Source organism: Choloepus didactylus (genome assembly GCF_015220235.1).
Source record: "Choloepus didactylus isolate mChoDid1 chromosome 25 unlocalized genomic scaffold, mChoDid1.pri SUPER_25_unloc1, whole genome shotgun sequence".
Taxonomy (NCBI): Eukaryota; Metazoa; Chordata; class Mammalia; order Pilosa; family Megalonychidae; genus Choloepus; species Choloepus didactylus.
The window spans coordinates 1,407,396-1,432,734 of NW_023637606.1; the positions used below are offsets into that span (position 1 = coordinate 1,407,396).

General features: G+C 58.5%; 1 protein-coding gene across 3 annotated transcripts in view; it reads right to left on the reverse strand.

Moving 5' to 3' along the window:
* Positions 1–346: 346 nt before the first annotated feature.
* Positions 347–25,339, reverse strand: part of AP3D1 (adaptor related protein complex 3 subunit delta 1) — a 54,265-nt gene continuing 29,272 nt past the window's right edge. For 2 of the 3 annotated variants that reach the window (XM_037823850.1, XM_037823851.1), the window contains 22 exons: positions 24,821–24,869; positions 23,387–23,532; positions 23,141–23,289; positions 22,831–23,061; positions 21,369–21,600; positions 16,253–16,398; positions 15,782–15,923; positions 14,813–14,884; positions 12,130–12,205; positions 11,012–11,217; positions 10,629–10,702; positions 8,515–8,707; positions 7,794–7,856; positions 7,242–7,355; positions 6,424–6,570; positions 6,206–6,253; positions 5,668–5,857; positions 5,158–5,246; positions 4,974–5,059; positions 3,237–3,358; positions 3,025–3,104; positions 347–1,571 (listed from right to left, as the gene is read on the reverse strand). In XM_037823850.1, coding sequence (XP_037679778.1) covers positions 1,476–1,571; positions 3,025–3,104; positions 3,237–3,358; positions 4,974–5,059; positions 5,158–5,246; positions 5,668–5,857; positions 6,206–6,253; positions 6,424–6,570; positions 7,242–7,355; positions 7,794–7,856; positions 8,515–8,707; positions 10,629–10,702; positions 11,012–11,217; positions 12,130–12,205; positions 14,813–14,884; positions 15,782–15,923; positions 16,253–16,398; positions 21,369–21,600; positions 22,831–23,061; positions 23,141–23,289; positions 23,387–23,532; positions 24,821–24,869 — 2,751 coding nt within the window. In that variant the 3' untranslated portion in view covers positions 347–1,475. Of the gene's footprint in view, positions 1,572–3,024; positions 3,105–3,236; positions 3,359–4,973; positions 5,060–5,157; positions 5,247–5,667; positions 5,858–6,205; positions 6,254–6,416; positions 6,571–7,241; positions 7,356–7,793; positions 7,857–8,514; positions 8,708–10,628; positions 10,703–11,011; positions 11,218–12,129; positions 12,206–14,812; positions 14,885–15,781; positions 15,924–16,252; positions 16,399–21,368; positions 21,601–22,830; positions 23,062–23,140; positions 23,290–23,386; positions 23,533–24,820; positions 24,870–25,339 lie in introns of those variants that run through there. The other variant, XR_005214940.1, reaches the window with a different exon arrangement.

Sequence of the window (25,339 nt, forward strand, 5' to 3'; positions counted from 1 at the left end):
GAAAATCTAAATTTAGGTTGAGACAAAAACATGCTGGAATGAAACAATGTGGGAAAACTCGGTTACATCCGGGAGACTGCAGACGGCTCTGAAGGCCGAGTGGGGGAGAAGGTGGGACGCCCAGGGTGGGGCCGGTGTTGATTTCCACGGAGAACCACAGGAAGTGGGCTCTGGGTCGGCGTTTTCAGGCCCAACGACCCTTGAGGAGGGACGCTGGTGGGGAGCGGGGTGTGCCCGGACCCGGATTTAACCCAGGGTCTTGGAGGCCTGAGCTCACCTCACCCTACACAGGAACCCGCCCTCCCTGGCGTCCTTGGCGTCTGCTGACCCCGCAAGACCCAAAATGTTAACATGTGTTTTGCAATTTTATTGGATCATCTCGACACAAAATCATTACAGCAGCATGATATGTCTCTCTCCTTTATACGGGAATGTCGATAGCAAATAAATTCTTATATAACACATCATACAATTTCAAAATTCTAGAATCACTGCACGGGATTCTGTAATAGATTACATGCTAAAGTGACAGTTCATCAAAAAGAAAAGTTAAAATGTCCCCGAGGACCATCGTCCGAGGGAAGTTCAGCCTCACGCACGGCGGGCTAGCATGGAGAGGCGGCAGCCCCCAGCGTGCTGACCTGGCCCAGGGGAGAGGGTGCTTGTCCCTCCCAGTTCCTTCACCCCAGGCCCCCGGCAGCTACAGGGACAGCATGAAGACAAACCTTGTGGTGTAGACAGAGACAAGGCGAGGGGACGTGGAATTGTACGACGCCAATGCTCACCTCCCAAACAAAGTGGACAGGTATACCCAGCAGGAAAAAGTAAAGGCTGGTCCCTGCTCCGCCTGGATCTCCCACCATGGCGGGCCCGCCTCCCCAGGCCGCAGCCCCCGCCTCAGCCTCCAAGCGCCTTTAGCCCTGCAGCTCGGCCCTCAGCTGGGGTCCTGGGGCCTGGCCACGGCACGTGGATGCGGTGTGGGGGGACACTGAGGACACCAGTAGTGGACAATGACCTGCGCTGACCGCTCCCCTGCCCTGAGGACCGCGTGGCCAGCCCAGCCTGCCCATCACCTCCCTGCAGACCCCGCCGGGAGGTCTGTTTTGGGGCCCTGAGGACCCAGGTGGTTTTACAGAAATGGGCGGCCAGGGTGCCCGGGACAGCGGTCACTCTCCCTCTTTGGGTGGCCCCTGTGGGCCTGAGAGGAGAGCCGCCCTGCTCAGAATGGGGAGCAGAGCTGGGCGGGAGGCACTGCTGGCCACGGGGGCCCCTCCTTGGTTTGGGGGCTGGAGCAGGGGGCTTCTTGCCACAGAGAGTGAAGAAGAGTCAAAGTACAAAAGGACGATGAAATAAATGAACGCGACATGTACCCTGGGGCAGATGGAAGTCAGCCGCCCGGCTGGACCTGGTTCCCGGGGACGCGGGAGTGACGTAACACTTGAAATCTGCCTCGCGGCGCCGTCCCCAAGCAGCCGTCAGCACTGGGCCAGCGTGGCCTTCATCTCCTCCAGCAGGTTGCTGAGCAGGGTTGCGTCGCTGCACTTCCCGTCGACCGACACGGAATTCTCTCCCTGTGGAGGCAGACAACGCGTTAGACGACGAGAGACACACAAGGAAACACCCGGTCGTGACCACAGCCTTCTCCGTCTCAGTGCTTTGATGAGCATGTGAAACAGGGGGTTCCAAGCGGGCTACATCTGCCCCCCACTGAGTGGTGAGCGAGACCCAGGCTGGACGCGTGCACAGCTCTCAGAGGACGTCAGATCACTGGTGGCAGGAGGGGGTGGGATGAAGCCCAGAAACGGAAGAAGGCCCAGACTGGGGGGAACCCCGGTTTTCTCCCCGGGGAGTCCTCTTGCCACAGGGCCCCAGGGGAAAGGGCAGCTGTGAGGATGTGAGGCAGAGCGGGGTAACTCGAAGGGCCCGGGGAGACGGTAGACAGGGAGGCCCAGGGAAAGCGACCCCTGAAGCTGTTTATGAAGCCTGGGTCCCCCTGAGCCGAGCATGGCTGGGTCGGCTCCTAACAAGAGCTGAATGGACGGATGGGACACCGGGCAGGGGGCTGCAAGGCAGGTGGGGACGGCCCAGGAGCGACCCCTGGCCGCTGAGGCAGAGCCACCGGCCCTCCTCACAGGAAGCACACGGCGCCCGGCGCAGCCCGGAGGCCTCGGCAGCCGGACGTGGCAGGCGCTGGGACCACCTAACTGGGATGTTCAAGCAGCTGTCGACAGACGCTGCCACCAGAGCCCTCTCAAAATCAACATCAGAAAGAGGACATTTCAGAAGGAAAATAGAAAATATAAAGAAAAAACAGACAGAAACTTCGAAGAAAAATCAACAGAACTGATCAGCCTAGGCCAGGCTACCAAGAAAAAGAAAGGAGAGGGCACTGCCACGACCCCAAGGACATCAGAGGGATCACAAGGGGACGTGCAAACAACTCTACACGAGCACGTTCGATAAACCCGAAGCAATGGACTAACTCCTTAAGACACAGACGACCAAAACTCACCTGAGATTCGCTAGATAACCTGGAGAGTCCCAGAGCTGCTACCGAGAGCAACTCCATTTGTGGGTAAAAACCCCACCAAACCGAAGCCCCTATCACTGGTGGGGCTTGGAGTCATTTAAGGAGACAGCACCGACTGTACACAATCTCCTCTGGAACACAGAAGAGGGCAACTCCCAGCTCACTCCGTGAGCCCTTTCACCCTGGCACTAAACCCGACAAGATGCAAAGAACCACCGCAGACCAACCCCTCATAAACAGGCACAAAAACACAGCAAAGCACTGGCAGACAGAGCTCAGCAGCGTAACAGAAGAACCCTGCTCTGAGGATGGTGACAGAGACTGTTCTGAAAACGCAGCCGTGGGAGAGGGAGAAAGGCAAGCGGCAGGGCCCGGGCACAGCCCCCAACCCAGTAAGCAGGGGCACCTGCAGGGCAGGAGGACGAGCCCACCTTCCCGAGGAGCTCTGGGCCTGCTGCAGGGTCCCCTCCCTGACCCAGCCTGCGTGGCCTCACCTTCTTCACCAGGAGGCAGACGTGGTGGCCCTGGATGGAGCGGCTGTACATGGAGGCACAGGAATCCACTCGTTCCACAACTGCGGGAGCCCAGGGCGGGGGGTGAGGGCGCACCCGACGGGCACCCCACCCACCCTCCCCAGGAGGCAGGGAGTGCCGGGGGCTGGCCTGGCCAAGGCTGTGCGGGCTGCCGGCCAAGTTCCACCCCTTACCGGAAAAGTGATGGTGGAAGCAGATCTTTGCCAGAAGGTTCTGGAAGGACATACTGATGCCGTCGACTTTGATCGAGCTCATGCCCAGGTCCCCAGACTCCAGCAACTTGGCAAAGGCGTCACTGCAGGAAAGACCCGGGACGGAGGGTCACAGCAGGCCCAGCCCAGAAGGACGAAGGGTCCTCTGCGGCGTGCGGTGGGTTTGTCTCCCAGGGACGTGTAGAACACGCCGGCCTTTCTGTGTGAGCAGGAGCTCCTGGCAGCTGCCCTTTCGAACATCAGGTCACCGTGGGGTTTGTAAGTCACCGCGGGAAGGCCCAGCTGGTCCCCTGTGCTCCCCTCCCGGGCAGATGGGGAAACAGCACAGGAGAGGCCCCGGGAACGCGGGAGAGAGAACGGACAGAGGAGACGATTGTCATTAACAGGACTGTAAGTATCTGTGCCGCACTGGGGGCGAATGTGACCGAAAGGGGTTGTTTAGAGGCCTGTGACCCACAGAGCAGCACCACAAATATAAGTGTTTGCACAGTATGCTCCTAAGGTCTGACGCTGGTACAAGGAGCTAACTGAGAGGGAAGACGTCCCTATTGAACATTATGGACTATATTTAATGAGAATACCTCACTAGCCCACACAAATACAAGGGATGAAAAACGAGAGGCTGATAAAAGCGTCGGGGTGTTTTGGGTTATGATAATTGTTTAAAATTCAGAGTGATGATGATTGTACAACTAAGTGAAGGTAATGCGAGACACTGATTGCTTATCTTGAACAGAACATATGCTCTGTGGAATTAGGAAGCCTGTACTTAATAAACCAAGCCCTCAATCTTGAGGCTTCCTCTTGTGCAATTAGGGCTGTAAATAGGAGGCTGAGCCTTCCTGTAACTATGCCTAAGGGGCACCTCCAGGGAACCTCTTTAGTTGCTCCAAAGTGGCCTCTCTCGCTCTCAAACAAATTCAATAATCTCCCCCCGACGAGGGACACGACTCCCAAGAATGAGCCAGGCCCTGGCAGTGAGAGATTGAAAATGTCTACTCGACCAAAAGGGGAAAAGAAAGGTAACAAGCTGAGGTCACGGTGGCTGAGAGATCCCAAGTAGAGTCGAGAGGCTGTCCTGGGGGTTTCTCTTACGCAAGCTCCAGCTAGACATCCCAAATGGCCACAGCATGCCAGGCCCTAACCAACAGCAGTCCCCAAATACCTAGGTCCCTACCTGAGATTCTGTAAAAGTTTCACTAAGTTGACTGTTCAGAAACTTAAATCCCCCAGAGTGCTCCTGTGCCAGACAAGTCCCAAAACCCAGAGGCCCCAGCCTCTTCAGGAACATCAGCCCCTTCCCCATGATGTCCACACCCCCTTTCAGTATGAACAGGTCAGGCGGTCACTGCCCAGACACCCCTGAAGATGGAGAAAGTGATCAAACGAGACGTAGGGGTAGCAGCAGACAAGATGGAATTTAACAGAGGATTATGAACACTGAATCTTTATATAAACATACAATTGTTCCAGTTTTTAGGATACGAGAATACCTAGAAGGAAATAACTGACACGGTGGAAATGCAAAACATGTTCTTTAAAATTTGTTCTGTAACAACTTGTTAAACTGTACTTCGAAAATTATCACTACTCTGTATATCTGTTTACTTCACAATACAGAATGTTGAAAAAAAAAAACAAAAAACAAAGGAGAACAGCAAGGTCTGGGGATGGTGGGGTGGGCGCCCGGGCCCTCACCTGTAACAGGGTGTCGTGACCAGGTAGGACGAGCAGCTGAAGTGCAACTTGAAGTCAAGCTTCTCGTGGGTCGACCCTTCATCGTTCTGCAAGCGAGCAGGGGTGGGCGGGGTGAGGGGGCCCCAAGCATCTGGGCTGCCCCTGCCCGGCCGGGCGCCTGGGGTGCACTGGGGTGGCCACGTACCTTGGCGATGAAGGACAGTGTCCCCTTGAGCTTCTGAGCCATGACGATGCTCTGGATGGTGAACACGAACTGTGCTTCGTTGGAGACGCCTGGTGGGGGCGAGAGTGCGGAGGCCCTGAGTGGTGTGTGGCTCTGGGACAGGATGGGAGAGGACAGGCCCAGGAGGGCCAGCACCCCTGGGGAGGCAGCAGGGACGCAGGGGTCTGTGCTCAGACCACTCCCCCTCCTGCCCCGAGGCTGGGCAGGAAGCTGGTGTCATTCATGGACACAGAAATGAGGGGCTCTACGTGGGGCCCCTTCCTGGCAGCCCCTCCCAGCTTGCTGGGTTTCTCCAACAGGCCGGCTCTTTCCCCCGTTCTGCAGACACAGACGAAAGCAGGAGAACTTGCCGGAAGGCCTAAGGCCTCTCTGCACTGACTGAGCAGCCCCTGCAGCGGCTCCACAGGCTGCGCATCACCCACGCCGTGGGGAGACCCAGGCCGTCGGGGGGCCCTGGGACCACGGCCTCACCTGGGGGGAGCTGGAAAGGCACGGGGACCCCGTCGTGCACAGAGGCGCCCTCGGGCCGGGTCATCTTGGTGTTGAGGGAGTCCAGCACGCTGAGCTCCATGCCCTTCAGGAGGCTGCTGCTCTGGTTCTCCAGGATCACGGACACGGTGACCCGGCTGTCCTCCTGCAGGCTGCCCTGCAGGTCGTAGGTCTGCACACACACGGCCTCACGGTCAGGGGCCCACCGGGGACCCCGGGGCCTCGCTGCAGGCCGAAAGGATGCGCACGCGCATTGTGGGGAGCAGGCACCATTTATGCTTTTTTTGGTCATGGTGTTTGGTTTTGTTTTGCCTTTTTAACGCACTTTTATTGTGAGAGATTCACACACCACGGGTTTCTATGATGTTTGCTTTCAAACAAATTAGGAAAGCAGTTCACATTCTCTGAGTTCAGAGTAAGGTGAAGAAAGGAACGTGCCGTTCATCTCAGGAAAGCCGTGTCTGAGATGGGGCTGTGGCTCCCAGCTGCCCCCTGCCTGCGGCCCGTCCGCCCCACTCACCATCTTCACGTAGGCGTTCTCGGCGAGGAGGGAGTAGCTGGACATGGGCTGGGGGAGAGGAAGGTGGGGTCAGGCGCCAATGCCTCCCCCGGGCTGCCAGAGCCCTGACCGTGGGGCGTGATACCCCAAGTTGCCTCGTGCAGACGCCCCAAACTGTGCTCGGGTTGAGGTCCCGCCCTGCCCGGGAGGGGACGGGGGGAGCGTGAAGTACCCCTCACCGGGAGAGGCTCCTCATCCAGCGCGCCGTTCTGCACAGGCTCTGCTACCGCCCCGTCGCCGTGATGCTGCTTCTTCGACTTCTTTTTTTCTTTTGATTTCTCTTCCTTCTCCTTCTTGTGCTTCTTCTTCTTGGGCTTTGGAGACTTCTGAAACAAGCATGAGCAGCGAGTCAGCCCCCAGACCGGCCCAGGGAGGTGGCCCGGGTCCCTGGGGACCAGCACAAGGCAGCGCAGCCCCTGCCGAGGACCCCACAGAGGCAGGCCCCTAGGGTCCGCCCAGAAGAGAGCACACAGCCCCCGGAACCGTGCACACGCACGTTCCCCACAGAGGCCAGTCAGAGGACGGGGGATTACTCAGCCACGAAAAGGACCGAAGTCCTGATCCACGCTGCCACATGGAATAACCCTACAACGGGGGCTGAGTGACACCAGCAGACACCAAAGGGACACGCTGAGCCCACGGACGTGACATATCCAGAACAGGCAACGCCACGGAGACGGCAGCAGGCGAACGGCTGCTGGGCACAGGGACGGGAAGCACAGGGAGGGAGGCCCCAGGGCTTCTCTCTGGGGTGATGAGAACGTTCTGGAACCTGACGGCGGTGGACATGTGACCCGTGACGTCTAAAACCCGCAGGCTGCACGGTTCATCAAGGATGACCGGGGGTATGCTAGGACACCACGGGAACACGGAGGTGCAGCCCCTCCTGGTGGGGCCTGGGCAGGAGCCCTGCCCGCCTCCCCCAACATACACGGGCAGCAGGGTCACCCTCCACCCTAGCAGGGCGCAGGCCCCCGCACACACCCAGCACCCTCACCTCCCCCTGCTCCTGCTCCTTGCGGTCCTCGTCCTCGTGTCCTTCCTGCCCAGCTTCTCTGCCCCCCTGCTCCTCCTCCGGGGCTGTGACGACAGCTTCCAGCCTGGGCTCCTCCTAGGGACCAAAATGGTTATGGGCTCAAGGGGACACCCGGAGAACGCCTGTGGGGGCTGTCCCCAAGCCAGCCCTGTGCTCCGGGTGCCACCTGCACGGGGTGGGGGTGGGGGTGGGGGCTCCCTCCGAGAGACCAAGAGCCTGGGGTTTTCTCCTAGGACCAGGAGGGGCAGAAATGCAGACGCGGAGGCCCCAAGGGGAGGGTGTGGGCATAGTGGAGAGGACCGCTGAGCGGGGCCACACAGGAAGGCCAGGGGTGCGGGAGACGAGGACCCCGCAGCAGGCACGGTCCCATGGGGGCTGCACATGGACGTGCCCTGGAGGCTTGGCCAAGCCACAGAGCCCCACTGGGCTGGGCGCAGCACCGCGGGGTCCACGGAGGATGCACATCCCGAGCATGTATATGGCGGGAGCCCCTGCCGGCCGCCGGGCTCTTACCATCGGCAGGGACGGGGCGGCAGCAGGCGGCAGCGGGGAGAGCCAGAAGTCCAGGTCCTCGCCCTGCAGCAGAGAGACGGCAGCTGCGGGTGGGGGACCTGGGGGGGCCGCCTGTCTGCGCCCCAGTCACCCCAGCTGCCCCAACTGCACTGGACTCCCCGGCTCAGCTGAGACCAGCGCTTCTGGCCATAGGGGTGCAGTGGAGGGTGGATGCCCACCCCGGAGCGCCCCGGCTCACGGAGGGCACCTGGCGTTTCCAGCTCTGCTGAGGCCGCGCCCACACCCAGACGGACCCCGGCGACCTGCACCGGCCCCACCAAGGAGGCCAGGAGGGCTGACCGGGTGGAAGGGGCTCAGCAGTGGAGCTGCCCCCGTGCTCTCGGACACCAACCAGGGTCCTGGCCGGCTCCACACTGTGGGAAAGTCTCTCTCTGCACGCATACCGTCTACATGCACAAACACGAATGTGAACACGCAAGAATGTTCTGGAGTCCTGGGTGGGTGGCCAAGGAGACGAACTTTACGCTTGGTTACGATTTATGACAAACCCCAGGCTGGGGAGGACATGGCTTGACCCTCCTGCTGCATCCCCCGGCCCTGTTTCCTTCGAGCCCAGTGCCTCCTGCCCTCACCCACACCCGGTCAGCGCCCCTATGGCCCCAGGGCTGAGGGCAGGGACCCTCCACCCACGAGCCGAGGGGCTGCCCCGGTCCAGCTTTACCTTCTTCTCCTTCTCTTTCTCTTTCTCCTTCTTCTTCTGCTTATCTCGCACTTTTTCCTTGTGCTTCTTCTCTTTCTTTTTGGGTTTCTGATTCTTTTTTTCCAGCACAGGGACGTCCTCTTTCTCGGGGGACTTCAAGGTAGCCGCGTTTCTGTGTTTCTGGACAGGAAGCTTCTCACTGTCGGCCAAGGGCCTTGAAGAAAGGGCGAGAAGGGGAGGCCACTGGGTTGGAGAGGAAGGCAGCTGTGCATCACAGCGGCTCAACCCTTTTGTGCGGTGATGCAGTGGCTGGGGACCCAGAGAAGCCCCAGGGCCTGCAGGGAGAGTGCAGAGCCACGTCCTGTCGGCCCAGCACCCGGCCTCACCGCACATGTCAGCTCGGCCGTCACACAGGAGGTGACTGCCCTCCGTGCCCCTCCTCTGCTGTCCCCCCAAGCCAAGGTGCTGGACAGCAGAGAGGACGGGGGAGGGCAACAAGGACAGGCTAAAGGTGGGCAATGCCTGCAAGGCAGACGGTGGGCTCGCCAGCAGCAGAGCACGGCCTAGGAAATGTGGGGCTCTGGGCCGGGCCCTCTGAGCATAGGAGGCATCTCCCCAATGTGTGCCGGGGGCACCCTCGGGGGCGTTCATGGCACACTGTTGGCGTGAGGAGAGCCACAGCAAACTGGCCCAGCTGCTCTCAGTTCCGAAAGCTGCAGGCCCCAATGAGACAGAGCGGAGGAGCTTGGGAGACAGCGGGTGCCGTGCAGGACCGGGGAAGCCGGCAAGCTCAGCCCACGGGCTGCAGTGAGAAAGCAGTGGCAGGCCTGGGCGGTGGGCTGCAGAGCGGGCTCCGCTTACCTGCGCGGTGTCCCCGGCCCCAGACTGCGCGGCACAGAGACAGACAGGGCCAGCCAAGGAGAGAAGGAGGGGGAGGACAGAGACACAGAGAGACAGAGAGTGGGAGGGAGGAGAGGGACAGAAACGTAAGAACACAGGAGGCAGCGAGGGGGCAGGAGGGGGCAGGAGGGCCGGGAGACAGGGAGCACACGCCTTCAGCTCCAGGAACCACACACGTCTCCCCAACGAGGCCAAAGCCCTGGCCAGGCCACAGCCAGCTGTGTCCCACAGACACAGGGGACATGAAACCTTGCCTCCAGGTCGGCCCAGGGGGGGCCTAGTCCCCTCCCGATGGTCACCAGCTTCTTGTTATTTAAAATGCTCCTGCACAAACTCAGACACCGAGCGAGTGCAGGGTGCCAGGGTGGGGGCAGGGTTTCTGTTGGAAGTAGGGAGAAAGTTCTAGTAACAGAAGGGGGTGAGGGCACCGCAACATGGTGAACGTGGCAAATCCCACATGGGGCTGTGCTTGGGAGGGGCTGGGACGGGCAAGTTTCTACCATTCAGTCCCACAACTTCACAAAAAAGACACAGTAACCAAGTAGACGATGACAATTAACAAAACCTGATCCCAAACGGGATCTGGAGAGGGAGGAGGAAAGGCTCACGGGGCCTCACTGGACTTGTGGGAATGTGGAATCCTCACGGGAATCCCAGTCTCGATGCGAAAGCACCTGCAGTGACACTGCCCCGAAGAGGTGACGGACGCCAACGTCCTTGTTCTTGGGGAACGTACAGGGGCAGGTTCTGGCTTGAGGAGCACGGGGTGTGCAGCTGCTCTCACGGAGGGAGAGACAGATGGAAAGGACGACTCGGCAAACGTGGCAAAACGTGGAAACTGGGTACGCTGGGCTTCTCCATGTGCAATCGGTATTATTTTTGCCCCATGAGTTCGAAATATTTAAAAATTTAAATTTAAAAACAATGCTCCCGAGAGGGGCAGGACAGGGGACCGAGGCGAGAACCAGGGAGGAGGGCAGCAGGGGCAGCGAGGGAGGGTGGGCACCCGACGAGTCACCCAGGCAGGCGGCGGGCACTCGGACCTCAGGGCCCCTCTGAGCTGCACCCCCCGGCCAGGCTAGAGGCCTCGGTCTCGGGAGGGTCTGGGAGCGGCTTCTGCTGAACAAGAGCCTTTAACAAATGACAAGAAAGGGAAACAGCCCGAGCCAGCAGGGAGGCTGGTCCCGGTTCAACACCCACCCCAGTGGCTCCCCGAGCGCCCGCTGGCCCCTTACTTGTCCAAGTCGATGTCTAGGGCCCTGTAGGGGTCGTTGGGGTCTTTGTCGTCTTCATCGCTTGGCAGAGCGTTCTGAGAGGAAGGGACGGGTGAGGGGACTCAGCTGGCAGCTGGACAGCAGCAGTGCAGTCCCCGGGCCACGGGGGACCTGGCTTTGCGGGTTCCCTCCCCACCCTCACCCCGCACTCTCGGGGCACAGGGACGCCGGGCTCACACACGAGGCACACGCATTCCTGGCTCTGCCCCAGGAGGGACCCAGTCAGCTTCCCACGGGGTGGGACCCTGGGGACAGGACAGGGGTAGGGCCGTGCGCCTCCCACCTGTCCCAGGGTGCAGCCCGCTCCCCTGGACCCCTCCGGCCCCCCGCGCAGGGCAGCACACCTCGGGCATCTCCTCGGTGACGATGTCCACCTGCTGGGCGGGGGCGATGTCCTCGTCGCTCTCCGTGTGCAGGGAGCTGTGGCGCCGGTGCCGGCCGCGCTTCTCCCTCTCCTTCTTCTGCTTCCTCCTCTTCTTGTCCTTCTCGAGCCTCTGACGGTGGCGCCGCTCCTCCTCCAGCTTCACGTACTGGTCGGACATGGGCACCCCTGCCGGGGCCGGGGCCGCTCAGCTGAGGGCAACCCTGGGCCGTCCCCACCCCAGGGTCCCTGCCCAGGTCACACCCAGGGCTCGGCTCTGCAGAGCTGAGGGGTCGCAACGGGAGCGGATCGGAGAAGGGAGCGCGGCCAAGGCCCAAGACCCACCATCACGCCCCACGGGGGCCGTGAGAAGCCGACGGGATTCCTGAGCTCCACAGACACCCCGAGGGTGGCCAGAGGAAGTGACGCACACGTCACATTCTCGGAAAGAAAAGGGCTCAAAAACCCCGGCATAAAAAGGCATAAAAAGGTGGAGGAGGGTTTCTGTTGGAGGAGAAGGCAACCTCAGGTGGCACAATCCTGGGCAGGCAGTTAACGCTACTGGATTGGATGCTTGAAACACAGTCGCCACTCATTGCTGGGGGTATTAGGGGTGTCCTGACTCTGGAAGCTTCTGCCTGTTTCCCCCACACTTGGCCCCACACGCCTGCCCCCCTTGCTGTGCTCCAGGTCCTTCTGCTGATAAACCACAGCTGCAAGGACGACTGTCTGCCGAGCCCTGGGGTCCTCCCAGCGAATCCCTGAACATGGGGTGGTCTGGGGACCCTGACCTGGGGGAGTCTCTCAGAGGCCCAGAAACCAGAGTGGAACCCCTTTCCTGCTGCTGCTGCACTCCCGGAGCCCCTCGGAGGAGTTACCGGGACACTCCTCACCCCGAGCGGCCTTGGCCCTCTCCCGGGTGGGGCAGCGCACAGGGGCAGGCTGCCCGCAGAGGAGGAGCCTCCTGGAGGGGACACCCCACTGGGCCATGCCTGCTGCACCCCGAGGCACCACCAGCCTGCCAGGGCCTGCTGTGGCCTCCAGCTGTCCCTGCCCCCACCCCGCAGGCGGCCCCTCACTGGGAGCCACAGGGACACTTGCCTGGGACCCTGAGAGGCACCGAGAGGTCGATGTGCACCACAGGGATGTGCTCCACACCCGGAGTGTCCTGGTAGCGCTGCAAAACCAAACACCGCGGCGTCACGGCCGCACCTCACGGGCAGGCCATGGGCAGGGCATCGTGAGGATGGCTGAGTCCCCAAGCTCTGGGGAGACGCCCTGGGGGCATGCCCTGCGAGCCCAGGGGACCCGGAAGTGAGAGCGCAACAGCTTCTCTTTAAGGATGGGAAAACATCTGCGGTTCAAATAAACAACTGCAGGTACCAGCCAGAGTGAGCTGCAAATCTACCAGACTGAATCCTTATGTCGTCTTCAAGTTAGAGAAGTAACACAGGCTTAAATCACAGCAGACCCCACCGTGCCCCCACTGGCGTCTCTAGGAGCAGAAAGACCATCCCAGTGTGGCGACAGCAGAGGGCCTGGGGCGGAGGCTGTGGGAAGCCTGGCAGCTCCTCGAACAGATGAACACGGGGTTACTGTCTGCCTCAGCGACTCCCCACCCAGACTTTACACGAATGTCCGGGGCAGGACAACCGAGAAAAGCCAAAGGGCAGAAAGCATCTGAGTGACGGTCAGCAGACGCAGGAGAAACAGGTGGCCCGCCGACACGACGGAATGCTACTGGGCCATAAAAAGGAGGGAAGCCACGTCCAAAGGGCGGTGCCCAGAGACGGGACGCAGGCTGGTGGCTGCCGGGGACTGGGGAGGAGCACAGGGACGACAGGTAACGGGGAGGAGAATGTTCCAGATGTTGACAGTGGTGATGGCTGTAAAGGTACTAAAAACCACTAACTGGGCATTTTAAACGGGGGAACTTTAGGGCAAGTGAATTCTATCTTAACAAAGAAGTCTCACAATGGTGATGTGTTTCCAATATGGATGCCTTTTGTTTCTCTTTCTTGCCTAACTGCTCCGGTTCGAAGTCCCACTACAGTGCTGAATACGAGTGGTGACAGCGGGCACCCCTGTCTCGGTCCTGACCTTAGAGGGGAGACTCAGGAACCAAGCCTGATACAGGCTGTTGCCTGTGAGGAACCATGAAGACGCCACACCAGGTGAAATAAGCTGACACAGAAGGACACACACTGTGTGATCTCACTGACGGGAAATAATCAGAGCGAGCAAACTCCGAGCCAGAATCCAGAACAAGGGTCACCAGGGGCTGGGGGGGGGTAAGGAATGGGGAGTTCAGGCTTGAAACGCACACTCTCTATTTGGGACGATGGACAAGTTTTGGTGATGGATGGTGGCAAAGGGAGCAATATATTGTGAAAATAATAAGACTGAATTATACATCTAAATATGGTGAAAAAGGGAAATACTGGTTATGTATATGGTATTAGAATTAAAAATTAAAACAAATAAATAAACTCCATGGAACAGCACCACACAGTGAACCCTAGGTTACACCGTGGACTGCAGCTAACAACATAATCATAAACACGTGCCTCCTTCAACTCTGGTGGACGCTCCGCACCCATGCAGGGGCTCCGCGGGGTGGAACACGTGTACTTATGGAGGGCTGCTCTGAAGGCCCACACCTCCTCTAGTAAGTTAATAATAAAAGAGACGAAGCAAGCCTGTTGTCAAATACCCACCCCACCAGAGAGCTGGGCCCCAGACCCTCCCTTCCCGTCCGAGCGGGTGCCCCTTGCCTTGGGGTCCAGCCCAGCCTGATCCTGCCAGTGGGCCCCACATGGTGGATGTCGGGGGAGGGGCTGTCGCTCCATTTAGTGGGGGGCACCAAAGGGCTCGGGGAACACGGGCAGGCCCCGAGCGACCCTCAAGGCAGCGTGGCCCCAGGCGCGCCCCATGGAGGAGCATGGGCTCGGAGAGGATGGCTCACGAGGGGTGCACGGCCCATGGCTGCCGACCCCAGATTCCTGCGGGAAAGCGCACAGCTCCACCGCAAAGCACAGAGCCCCTTCCTCGTTCGGTCACGCAGCTCAAGGCGCTTCCATGGCGGCTTCCAGAAGGCACCAGAAAACCCAGCCCTGCCCACTGGGCCGCCTCACAGGGTGTGCCTGGAGAAGAGCCTGACAACGTCCGTGAGCTGGGAGACACTTGAGACGGGGTGGAAAAGGGCCCGTGGAGTGCTGGACACCAGGCAGACCCCGCCCCTCTGCCATTTCCTTCCGCCCCTCGGGCCACGGCTTCCCAACAGCGTGAACCAAAAATAAGGTGTCTCGTCTGTCTAGAAGAACTGCTGCAGCCGGGGATCTGAAACAGGGCCTGGCACGTGAGAAACAGCAGACACACATCAGGAGAGCGAGTGAGGGAGCCGCCTCCCAGGGAGGGTGCACCTGGGAGACGCACCTGTCGCCGTGGAGGAGGAGCCTGGGGGCTGAACCTGCACCAGGTGTGGGGGAGTGGGGGCGGCCGGCGTCACCACCCTGCTGACAAGGGGCGTGAGCTCCCCCGCCCGCCGGGCAGGGCCCACAGCACAGCCGGGCTCTGCTCTCGCCCAACGCGGAGCCTGAGACCCATCCTCGCTGCTCGGGTATCAGCGGCTGGTCCTGCTCCATGGAACGCCCACCACGCCACACCCTTCTCCCGCGAATGGCACTTGCTACAGGCAAGGCTTCCGGAACACTCCCTGTGCCCTCTCTGTGCCCACCCAGAAGGGGACCCGGGTCACTCGAGGGTGCCTGGGGAGCGGCCTCACCTTCTGAGGGGACGGAGAGCTCTTGATGTAGAACGGGTTGTTGGCTTGCTCCTGTTTCCGGGCCTCCCGCCGCTGCAGGGAAGAATTCACAGGCACGTAAGCAAAATGCTCACGCTCAGGGCAGGGGCCGAGCCGAGTGCCCACTCGGTCCCAGGGCTGGGACCTTGGCCTTCCTGTCACTTCCACTGTCAGCCTGTCGCCGACAGGGAAACGAGGTGGAAAGAACAAGCTGTGGGGACAGGGAGTGACTTCAGTCAACGGCCCCAGCAGGGAAGTGCCACAAGCCAAGGCCGCCCACAGTGCCAAGGGGCAGAGCCGAGACCACACCTGGGTCTGCCTGGCAGGTCGTGCTGCCAAAAGCTCTGCCAGCAGGGGTGTGTGTCTGGCCCTGCAGATGCTGAGCCCCCACCCTCTCCCTCAGCCTCCACAAGGCCCAGAACGGGGAATGGCTGCTCTGTCCGCTTCCGAGTGCAGGACGAGGCAGGGAGGGCTCATTTCCTCAGCGTGGGGGGAACTGGGGGAGGCACAGGCAGCTGTCCCCGCTGGAGGGTTCAGGCCTTCTCCCTTCCAGTGGCGCATGCACACCACCAGGATGGCGGGGGCTGAGCACGCAGGCAGGTGCGGGCAGGCAGCGCCATCGAGCAGGCCGGGGGTCCAGTGCTACCCATGGGCCTCCTGAAGGACAAGGGGGGCTCCGGCGGGACAGAGCAGCCGCCCATCCACATTCCAAATGGAAACGGCGTTCACAACGAAACACACGCTTCATCGGTGCTTGGGCCCCAACACCAACGCCAGGCACCCACTCGACCCCTGAACCAGCCAACGGAAAGGTCTCAAGTTCCAAAGCCAGCACTGACCCCGAGCTGCCAGCACCGTCCTGCCGGGCCGCTAGGGGGGAGGCACACGGGAGGGCGTGGCAGGAGACACCCCAGAAACAGGAGGCAGAGGCCTGCCCGCACGCACACCCACCCGGGCCAGCTCCTCCTCGTCCACCTCGGGCGGCCGCTGCTTCGCGTGCCTCTGCTCCTCGTCGTGGAACATGGCCCTGGGCTTCTCGTCCTCAGACTCGCTGTCCGAGAGGGGCTCGTTGATCCAGGCGTCCAGGTCCAGGCTGCAGGGGAGGCCGGGTCAGGATGGAAGGCCAGCACAGCTCGGCCCTCTGCCATCCCCTTTCAAGGAGGTGCCAGGACAAAGGGAGGCAGGCGGGGGCACAAGGAGGACCCCCAGCTCCCCACTGCAGGATCAGCCGGCGTCCCTACACCGAGGGGTACAGGGAGGGCACAAACCCCATCCCAGGAGCAGCAGGGCCAGGCCGGCGGGCTCCCTTCGGCAGATGGGCCAAGGCCTACCCCACAAACACCAGGCGAGGGGCCGCTTGACCCTGGCCCCAGCTCCCAGCCACAACACCCTTGGACCCGATGAGTGGCCGCCCAGGCTCACCCTTCGGGGACGGGGACCTTCTTCTGGGCCTTGGGGGCCACGGGGTTCAGCTCCCCGGCGAAGAGAGCGCTCACTTCCTCGGCCACCGGCACGTCCTTGGCCTGAAGCTTCTGGGTGTACCTGACCAGCTGCAGGATGCAGGACGCCTGTGGGGGAGCGCCAGGTGAGACAGGGGCCGGGGCACTGCGGAGGCTCAAAGCGGAGAAGCAACACGGCCTCTGCAAGCGAGCCCGGGACACACCAAGGGCTGCCACCCTGGGGGTCTTGGCTGCAGCTCCCCGAGAGCCGCACTGCTCGGCTAGCCTGAGGAGGCCCAGCAGACAGGGCAGCAGACACCCACACCCGCTCCTCGGCTGGGAAGCTTCTCCTCCAGAGAGAACAAGACCAAGACAGAAACGAGGCCACAGATGCACCAAAGGGGCCAGGAGTGGACGAGCAGTGGCCACAGCCAGCACTCCCCACGCAAGGATGGCCGCCCCCTCCTCAGAGATGCCCTGCCCTGAGCAGTGCACTCGCCAGCTCGAGCACAGCATGCAGATGTGCAACGCGGTCCGGTCAGTGCGACACAGGCCCAGGGGGCTCAGCCTCCTGGGTGTCACCAAGGGAACCCAAGGCCACCGGGGGGCTGGGCCACCTCCTCCCGGGGGCAACACCACCACAGCCAGCGCTCACCCACCAGCTGTCCCTGACTCTTCCTGTGGCTGGCAGCAGGGCCCCCACCCGGGACCCCCCTCAGAAACCAAAGGTGTCCCCTCAGTGCTGCCCTCTCAGGCCAAGCAGCCCCAAGTTCTGGCCACCCAAGACCTGGGGACCCCAGCCCCAAAATGTCCTTGGCTGGCTCCTGTCTCCCTGTTGGCTGGGAGTCACCTGTGCACGTCCCACCCGGCCCCACCCACAGCTGTTTCTCATTCCCGCCAGTTCAGCACCCGGGGCCTCCGCCACGCAGCTGAGGACCAGATAGAAGGACCGGCAAACAACCGGAATTATCCAGTGCGAGGAGCAGAAAGAAAAAATAATGAAGAAAAATGAACAGAGCCTGAGGGATCTGTGGACACCACTGAACAACCAGCACACACGTCACTGGAGCCCCAGAAGGACAAGTGAGAGAGAAAGGGGCGGAAAAAGTATTTGAAAAGATGATGGCTGAAACTTCCCACATCTGATGAAAGCCATGAAAATGCACAGCCACGAAGCTCAGGAAACTCCTAGCAGGCAGACTGAGCGCACTCCACCAAGAGACGCCACAGCAAAATTGTTGAAATCAAAAAGGCAGAGAGAGATTCTGAAAGTAGCAGGAGGAACAACTTGGCACAAATAAGCCTAACGGTGGATTTCTCACCAGACTCTTCAGGCCAGAAGACACCGGGATGGCACGTTAAAGAAAAAAAATCTTGTCAACCAGGAATTTTGTTTCTGACAAAATTGTCCTTAAAACGTGAAGGAGAGATTAAAAAATTTATAAACAAAAGCTGATAGAGTTCATTTATCAGAGGACCTGCCCTACGTGAAAAGCCAAAGGGGTCCTTCAAGCTCAAACAAAAGGACACAAGATGGTAATTCAAGGAGAAATAAAAACTGCTGGTAAAGATAACTACAAATAACTGTACAATCCTATATTATTGCACGTTTGGTTTACAACTGCTTCCCCCAGCCCTCATATAATGTAACAGGCAAATGTGTGAAATAACTTTAAAATCTACATTACTGATAATGAGAAAGGCGGGGCAAGATGGCGGCATAGAGAGGAGTGGAAGCTAAGTAGTCTCCCTGGAACAACTACAAAAAACCAGAAACTACTAGTCAATAATCCAGTCAACGCAAAGGAGCAGATGGAGAAAAGAATGAAAAAATATGAGCACCGTCTCCGGGAAATCAAGGATGAAACAAAGTACAATAATATATGTATCACTGGTGTCCCAGAAGGAGAAGAGAAGGCAAAGGGGGCACAAGCAATAATAGAGGAAATAATTAATGAAAATTTCCCATCTCTTATGAAAGACATAAAATTACAGATCCAAGAAGCGCAGCGTACTCCAAACAGAAGAGATATGAATAGGCCTATGCCAAGACACTTAATAATCAGATTATCAAATGTCAAAGACAAAGAGAGAATCCTGAAAGCAGCAAGAGAAAAGCGATCCATTACATACAAAGGAAGCTTAATAAGACTATGTGCGGATCTCTCAGCAGAAACCATGGAGGCAAGAAGGAAGTGGTGTGATATATTTAAGACACTGAAAGAGAAAAACCGCCCAGCAAGAATCCTTTATCCAGCAAAGCTGTCCTTCAAATATGAGGGAGAGCTCAAAATATTTTCTGACAGACAGACAATGAGAGACTTTGTGAACAAGACACCTGCCCTACAGGAAATACTAAAGGGAGCACTACAGGGTGATAGTAGACAGGAGTGTGTGGTTTGGAACACAATTTTGGGAGATGGTAGCACAACAATGTAAATACACTGAACAAAGGTAACTATGAATATGGTTGAGAGAGGAAGGTGGGGGGCATGTGAGACACCAGAAGAAAGGAGGAAAGATAAAGACTGGGACTGTGTAACTTGGTGAAATCTAGAGTATTCAACAATTGTGATAAAATGTACAAATATGTTCTTTTACGAAGGAGAACAAGCAAATGTCAACCTTGCAAGGTGTTAAAAATGGGGAGGCATTGGGGGAGGGATGCAATCAGCATAAACTAGAGACTGTAACTAATAGAATCATTGTATTATGCTTCCTTTAATGTAACAAAGGTGATATATCAAGGTAAATGCAGGTAAGAGGGGGGGGATAGGGGAGGCATGTCAGACACTTGACATTGGTGGTATTGTCTGATTCTTTATTCTACTTTGATTTAAGGTTATTTTTCCTTTTGCTGCTTCCTAGCTGTCATTTTTTTTCCTCTTTCTTTTTCCTCTCTACCTTCTTTGACTCTCCCTCCTGCCTTGTGGAAGAAATGTAGATGCTCTTATATAGATAGTGGTGAAGGTGGTGAACACATAAATGTATGACCATGCAGAGAACCATTGATTATTTACTTGGGATGGAATGTATGGTGAGTGAACAAAACCATATTAAAAAAAAAAAAATGGGTTGATTACAAAACCTCGAGGGCAATATACTGAGTGAAATAAGCCAGACACATAAGGACAATTATTGCAGGGTCTCACTCATAGGAACTAATTATAATATGTAAACTCATAGGCATGAAATATAAGGTACAAAGATATAGGACGAGGCTTAAGAATGGGGAGTGGTTGCTTAGTATGAGCAGAATGTTCAATTAGGATGAACTTAAATGTTTGGAAATGAACAGGGGTGTTAGTAGCAAGATGTGAGAATAACTAACAGTGCCGAATGGTGTGTGAATGAGGTGGAAAGGGGAAGCTCAGAGTCATATATGTCACCAGAAGGAAAGTTGGAGGTCAAAAGATGGGAATGTGTAAAACTGGATCCTATGGTGGGCAATGTCCATGATCAACTGTACAAATACTAGAAATCGCTTCCATGAACCAGAACAAATGTATGACAAGACAATTAGAAGTTAATAATAAGGGGTATATAGGGAAGAAATATATACCTATTACAAACTATATACTACAGTTAGTAGTATTTCAACATTTTTTCATAAACAGTAACAAATGTACTATACCAATACTACGAGTCAACAATTGAGGGGAGTTGATTAGGGATAGGGGAGGATTAGAGTTTCCTTTTCTTTTTTTCTTTTTTCATCTTTCACTTAATTTCTTGTCTGGAATAATGAAAAGTTTCTAAAAATTGAACAAAAATTAAGTGTGATGGATGCACAGCTGTATGAGGGTACCCAGGGGCAAGTGATTGTACACTTTGGATCTTTGGATAATTGTATGGTATCTGAACAATCTCAATAAAAATGAAAAAAAAAACAAAAAAACAAATAATGCTAACAACAACAACAACAACAAATCTACATTACTGGGCAGACAACACACAAAGATGTGATCTGAGCCAATAAGAACATAAAGGGGGAGGATCTGATGGAGATATAGAGAGAAAAAACTTGTACGACCAAAACGAGGTTGACACTAGTCAAACCAGGTCATATGTGCTACAAGTACAAAGTCAACCACTAACACAATAACTAAAGAGCACAGAGAAAAAGAAAGAGGAGAATGAAAATAGTGCGCCACAAGAAAACCAACTGATTATTTAAAAAAGGCAGCAGTGGATTAATTGAGAAACCAAACAAACGAGGCCTACAGAAACAAAAGGCAGACCGGAGAAGCCAGCCGTGTCAGTGCATCAGCGGGTTCAACGCCCCAACTAAAAAGCTGAGACTGGCAGAATGGATACCACATCCTGACGCAGCCACGCGCCAGCTACAAGAGACGCTTCAGGTACAAAGACACACAGAGACTGAAAATCCAAGGATGAAAGAGACACTCCATGGTAACAGCACTCAGAGAGCCAGGGGACATGCACCCTAAACGTTTAAGGTTTGCGTCACGGCGGCTACAACATCCTCACAAACGGCCAAGAGCAGAGCTGAGGTGACCGTCAGTGCAGGAGAGCCGGGTGCCCTTGGCAACACTGGTTTGGCCTGTCTGCAGATGGGGGGATATCACCAAAAAACAGGGCGTTTCCAGGGGAGACCCTCAGAGCCCCACGGAAAGGGTGGGATTGGCCCAGGATAGCCCCCAGCCTGACCGGCTGCCCACCTTCTCCTCCCCGGGTCATGCTGGGCCCCAGAAACACCCGCAGGAGCCCCACATGGCTGTGAAGACAGGCACTGGGGCCTCAGGCCCCAAAAGCCAAGTCCCGCGGAGCCCAGGAGAGACGAGGGTGGCCACGAGGGGCCTCTGGCTCTAGCTGGGGCCCACCCTGGCCCTGCTGCCGAGCCCCTGTGCTTTTGGAGTGAGCTGCGCGCTGACCTGTGCCTCCAACGCCCAAGTGTGTGAAAATATGGTGGAAGCAGACCAGCCGTGGGTGGCGGTAAGGGCACAACCCACACAGTAAAGGGAGAAGGTGGACACAAACTGCCACGCGGCTGAGGGAGAAACGATTGAAGGGTCCTGGAGATCCTGCTCTCCAGCAGAACCGCGAGGCCTCCCCTGTGGCCGCGGCACGGCCCTTACCCGCTCCTGGACCTCCAGGTCCGCGCTCTGCACGAACTGGGGCAGCCGGTCAACCAGGAGCCGCGTGATGTCCTGGGCTGCCTCCCGGTCCGAGGCCTGCTCCCGCTGCTGCAGCACAGCCGCGTACAGCTTGGCTGCGTTCTGCACGTACACGGCCTGGATGTGCCCCGGCAGGGTGGTGGCCTTGGGCCGCAGCATGGCCTCCAGGGTCTGGTGGGGCTCCTGCAGGTGCCTGGGGACACAGAATGCCTGTGAGGGTGGACTCTGTCCCCCGGAATCCCTCTCAGAATCCGACTTTCTACGAAATGCAGTTGTTAGTGTGGAATGAGTCAAGCTGAGCCCAGTGGAGTGGGGTGGGGCTTTCGTCCCCTAAGACTGGAGTCCTGAGGAGGAAACAGGACAGGGATGTGGGGAGGGAGAGGCGTGTGGTGACTGAGGCAGAGCCTGGAGCGAGGCGGCCACCAGCAGACGCTGGAGGGCAGGAAAGGGCCCTCAGACCCCCCCAAGGGGGCACAGCCATGCCGCTGCCTGGTTTTGGACCTGTGGCCTCCAGAACCAGGAGGGAATGAATTGCAACTGTTTGGAGCTGCCCCGTTGGTGGCAGTGAGCCACGGTGGCCCCCGGACATGGAAACAGCCGGGAGGGCGGGAGCTCAGGGACAAGGCCCAGCTCCTGAGAGGAGGAGTGACTCAGGAACGCTCTCCTGCCTTCCGACCAGGCACTGAAGACTGAGGGTTTACAGGAAGCAGGAAACAAATTGTCCAGCAACAGGGGCCCCGTTCAAGAGACCCCAGGGAAGACGTGACACACACAGAGCAGCTGAACGGGAAAAAATGAAAGCTGTGACATGGTAACACGTCATTGCAACAACCTCAGCTCCAGAAAAACCACAGCTGTGACAAGGATATGGAAGAGCCTTGGGGAGAAAGCCCAGCTGTTGGAGAGCGGAGGGACCATGGGAGACTGTGCCCACGGAGCTTGCCTTGGTTGCTGAGATCAAAATTGCTTTTCTGTAATTAGCAAACTTTCCCAAATAAGAAAGTGCCGGAGCTGCTCCTGGTGCAGAGGCACAGCCCCCACAGAGCGTCCACAGGGCCACTCAGGGCCAACTCCTACAGCCTGTCCAGAGAAACCACCGCTCCACAGTCTACGTGAGGACTGGAGGGAGACACTGACGGTGCAGCAGCCCCACGCAGCCTGCTGTCCACTCGGAGGCTGCCGAGAAGGCCCTGTGCCTTCCAGAAGGGCCAGCCCGGAGCATCACAGGCCCGGCTCGGCACAGCGGGAGCCAGGGAGGGGCCGAGAGAGGGCAGCGGGCCAAGCAGGACCTCAGGGGCCTTGGAATGACAGCGACCCGAGGGCAGACAGCCGGGAGCTGTGCCAACGCACATGACACATCGGCCCCAGGCCCACCCCCCCGGAGAGCCCCCCGCAGCCGGGCAGGGCGTGGCTCCCCACTCACTCGGAGAACTCCCCGCAGATCCAGGCGGCGGCATAGAGCACCTCGCAGATGCCGCTGCGCTGGGTGCTGCTGGCGATGAGGTGGGCGTTGTCCAGCAGTGTGGACATCTGGGACACGGCGAACTGGCGGATGGCCTTGACACGGATGGCAACGTCCAGCATCTGTGCCGCGATGAGGTGGCCGTGGCGGGTGCCCTCCAGCCGCGTCAGCTCCACCAGGATGCTGATGTACCTGCAGGTGCGTGGGGCGGGGTCCGTGAGGGGCCGTGGTGGGGCCAGGCCGCACCCCACCCTCTCCGGGGGGCACGCACCACTCGAAGTTGGTGATGTGCTGGTAGTTGGACTGGCTGCAGATGTCGATGATCTTGGTGAGCAGCTCGTCACGATAGGTCGTGCCCTCTGCCTTGTCCACGTGGCTCATCAGCCTCTTCACAATCTCCATCAGGTTCTTCTTGGACACCTGAGCGGCAGGCGCCGGTGAGAGCGGCCGTGGGAGCCCCCCACCCCCCAGCACCCCAAGCCCAGGGAGCCCCAGGGTGGAAGCCACAGACACACACCATCCCGTAGAGCAGGTCGAGCGCCCGCAGCCGGATGGACTCGTCCCTGTCGTCAAGACACTGCAGGATGAGGTCCTTGTGGGACTGCACGGACTTGGGGTGCGTCTTCAGGATCTTGGACATGGCCAGCAGCCCCAGGTACTTCACTGTGGAGGGCGGGGGGCAGGGAGCCAGGCCTCAGGCCCCCAGCCCAGCCCCAGGGACGCCACAGCCCTCAGCACCACCACCCTGGGGACTCCGCTTCCTTGGCGGTGGGAACGGGGTGCAAAGGGCATTCCACAAGCTTCAGCGCAGCACCAGGCCTCAGTGGGACACCTCCCCCTTCCCCGGGTACACACAAGCATCCTAAAGCCCCAGCCCCCAAATGAGGCTGTCCTTGAGCTGCCAAAGACCCCACTCTCTAGATGGTGCCCCTGGTGGTGCCATCAAGGCCATCACCTACGTGTTTTTAAAGTAGGACAACGAGCGCGAACACCGTCTTTGGCCACGGGACCACTGGAAGGCTTCACACCTACCAGGGGCAGGATATCCACCCACCCTGGCCCAGAAATGGTTCTGGAAGGCCAATGCAACCTGCTGCCTGTCCTTGTACACCAATTTGTAAATAATAACTTTATTTAGTAAACAGCTCTGAGGGCGCTGAGGCAGCCACGGCAACTTCAAGATCATCTGGCACGAGCTGGCCAGGTTCTCGGTCAGGGCTCAGCTAGTACGGCCCACCAGGCTGTGTGACCGGGCCGCTGGCCTGCACAGGTTCTGGCCGTGTCAGTCCCGCCACAGAGGGTCTGACCGAGTACAGTTCCTCCACGGACACACCTGAGGAGGGGAAAGCCCCCGCAGGGAGAGCAGGGACAGGCAGGTGGAGGAGGAACGCGGCTGCTCCCGAGCCAGCCCCCCTCAGGGAGTCACAGCCTTGGGAATGGCGGCGGGAAGGTCTCGAGGGAAGGTGACGAGGCAGCAGCCCCCGAGGCTGCTGTGCCCACCGACAGCGCCTCCACACTCGGGGGTCTCGGCTGCATGTTCAGGGCCCTCCTTAGCTTCTCCCCTGGAGCCGACGCTCACTGAACCAGCTGGATCTTTCATTGGCCCTCGGCCCTCTTCATGGATGCGAGTGCACAGCTTGCCTGACCACGCCCCCCAACACTTTCAGGCCTGGACACAGAAAGGGCTGCCCCCACCGAGAGCCACAGAGCAGGAGCCACCACCAGGAAGGAGCCCCCACATGCTGGTGAGGGAGTGGGGGGCAGCAGCCGGGCTGCTGAGACTTACTCCTTGATAACACACCTTGAGCCCGCCGGCCCCTCAGCCGACCCAGGCTAACCGCGGAGGCCCACAAGGCCTCAGGATCACCAATGTCTGCGTTCTCCAATACTCGTAAGTCAAAGTTCATGAGACAAACCCCACAGAATTTGGAGAGAAAGCCGAACCACTTACAGTTTTGGTCAGAGTCTTCTATTAATATCCGCAGCTTCTGGACACAAAGCTGGAGAGAAAGAAGCCAGCATCACCGGAGGCCCTTGAGACCACAGGGCGGCCGTGGTCAAGCGGCGTGACCTGAGACGCAGCGCGGCCCCCACCACTGGCCCCAAGTCCACCCAACTGCCCAGAGGGAAGCAAAGGCCAAGGGAGGACACAGAGGGCCCCTCAAACAGCACCGGGGGTGAGAACCAAGAACTCAGAACGAGCCCCAAGCCTGATACTAAGAGCTCGGGAGCCCGGCACACGGACAGCCTTCACCCAGTGGGCGCCATGCAGCGGACAAGTGATGGTGACAGGCATGCACGGAGGCGCAGACCAAGTCAAGAAGGCATGTGCACAAGAGCAGAGCCCCCACCAGGGGGCAAAACAGGGTGCTGGGAACAGGCACTTAGCCTGCGACATGGGGTACCCTCTGGGGAGGGGCCTGGGCAGTGGCAGTGGCTTCACATGGGAGTCACATGACTCGAACAAACA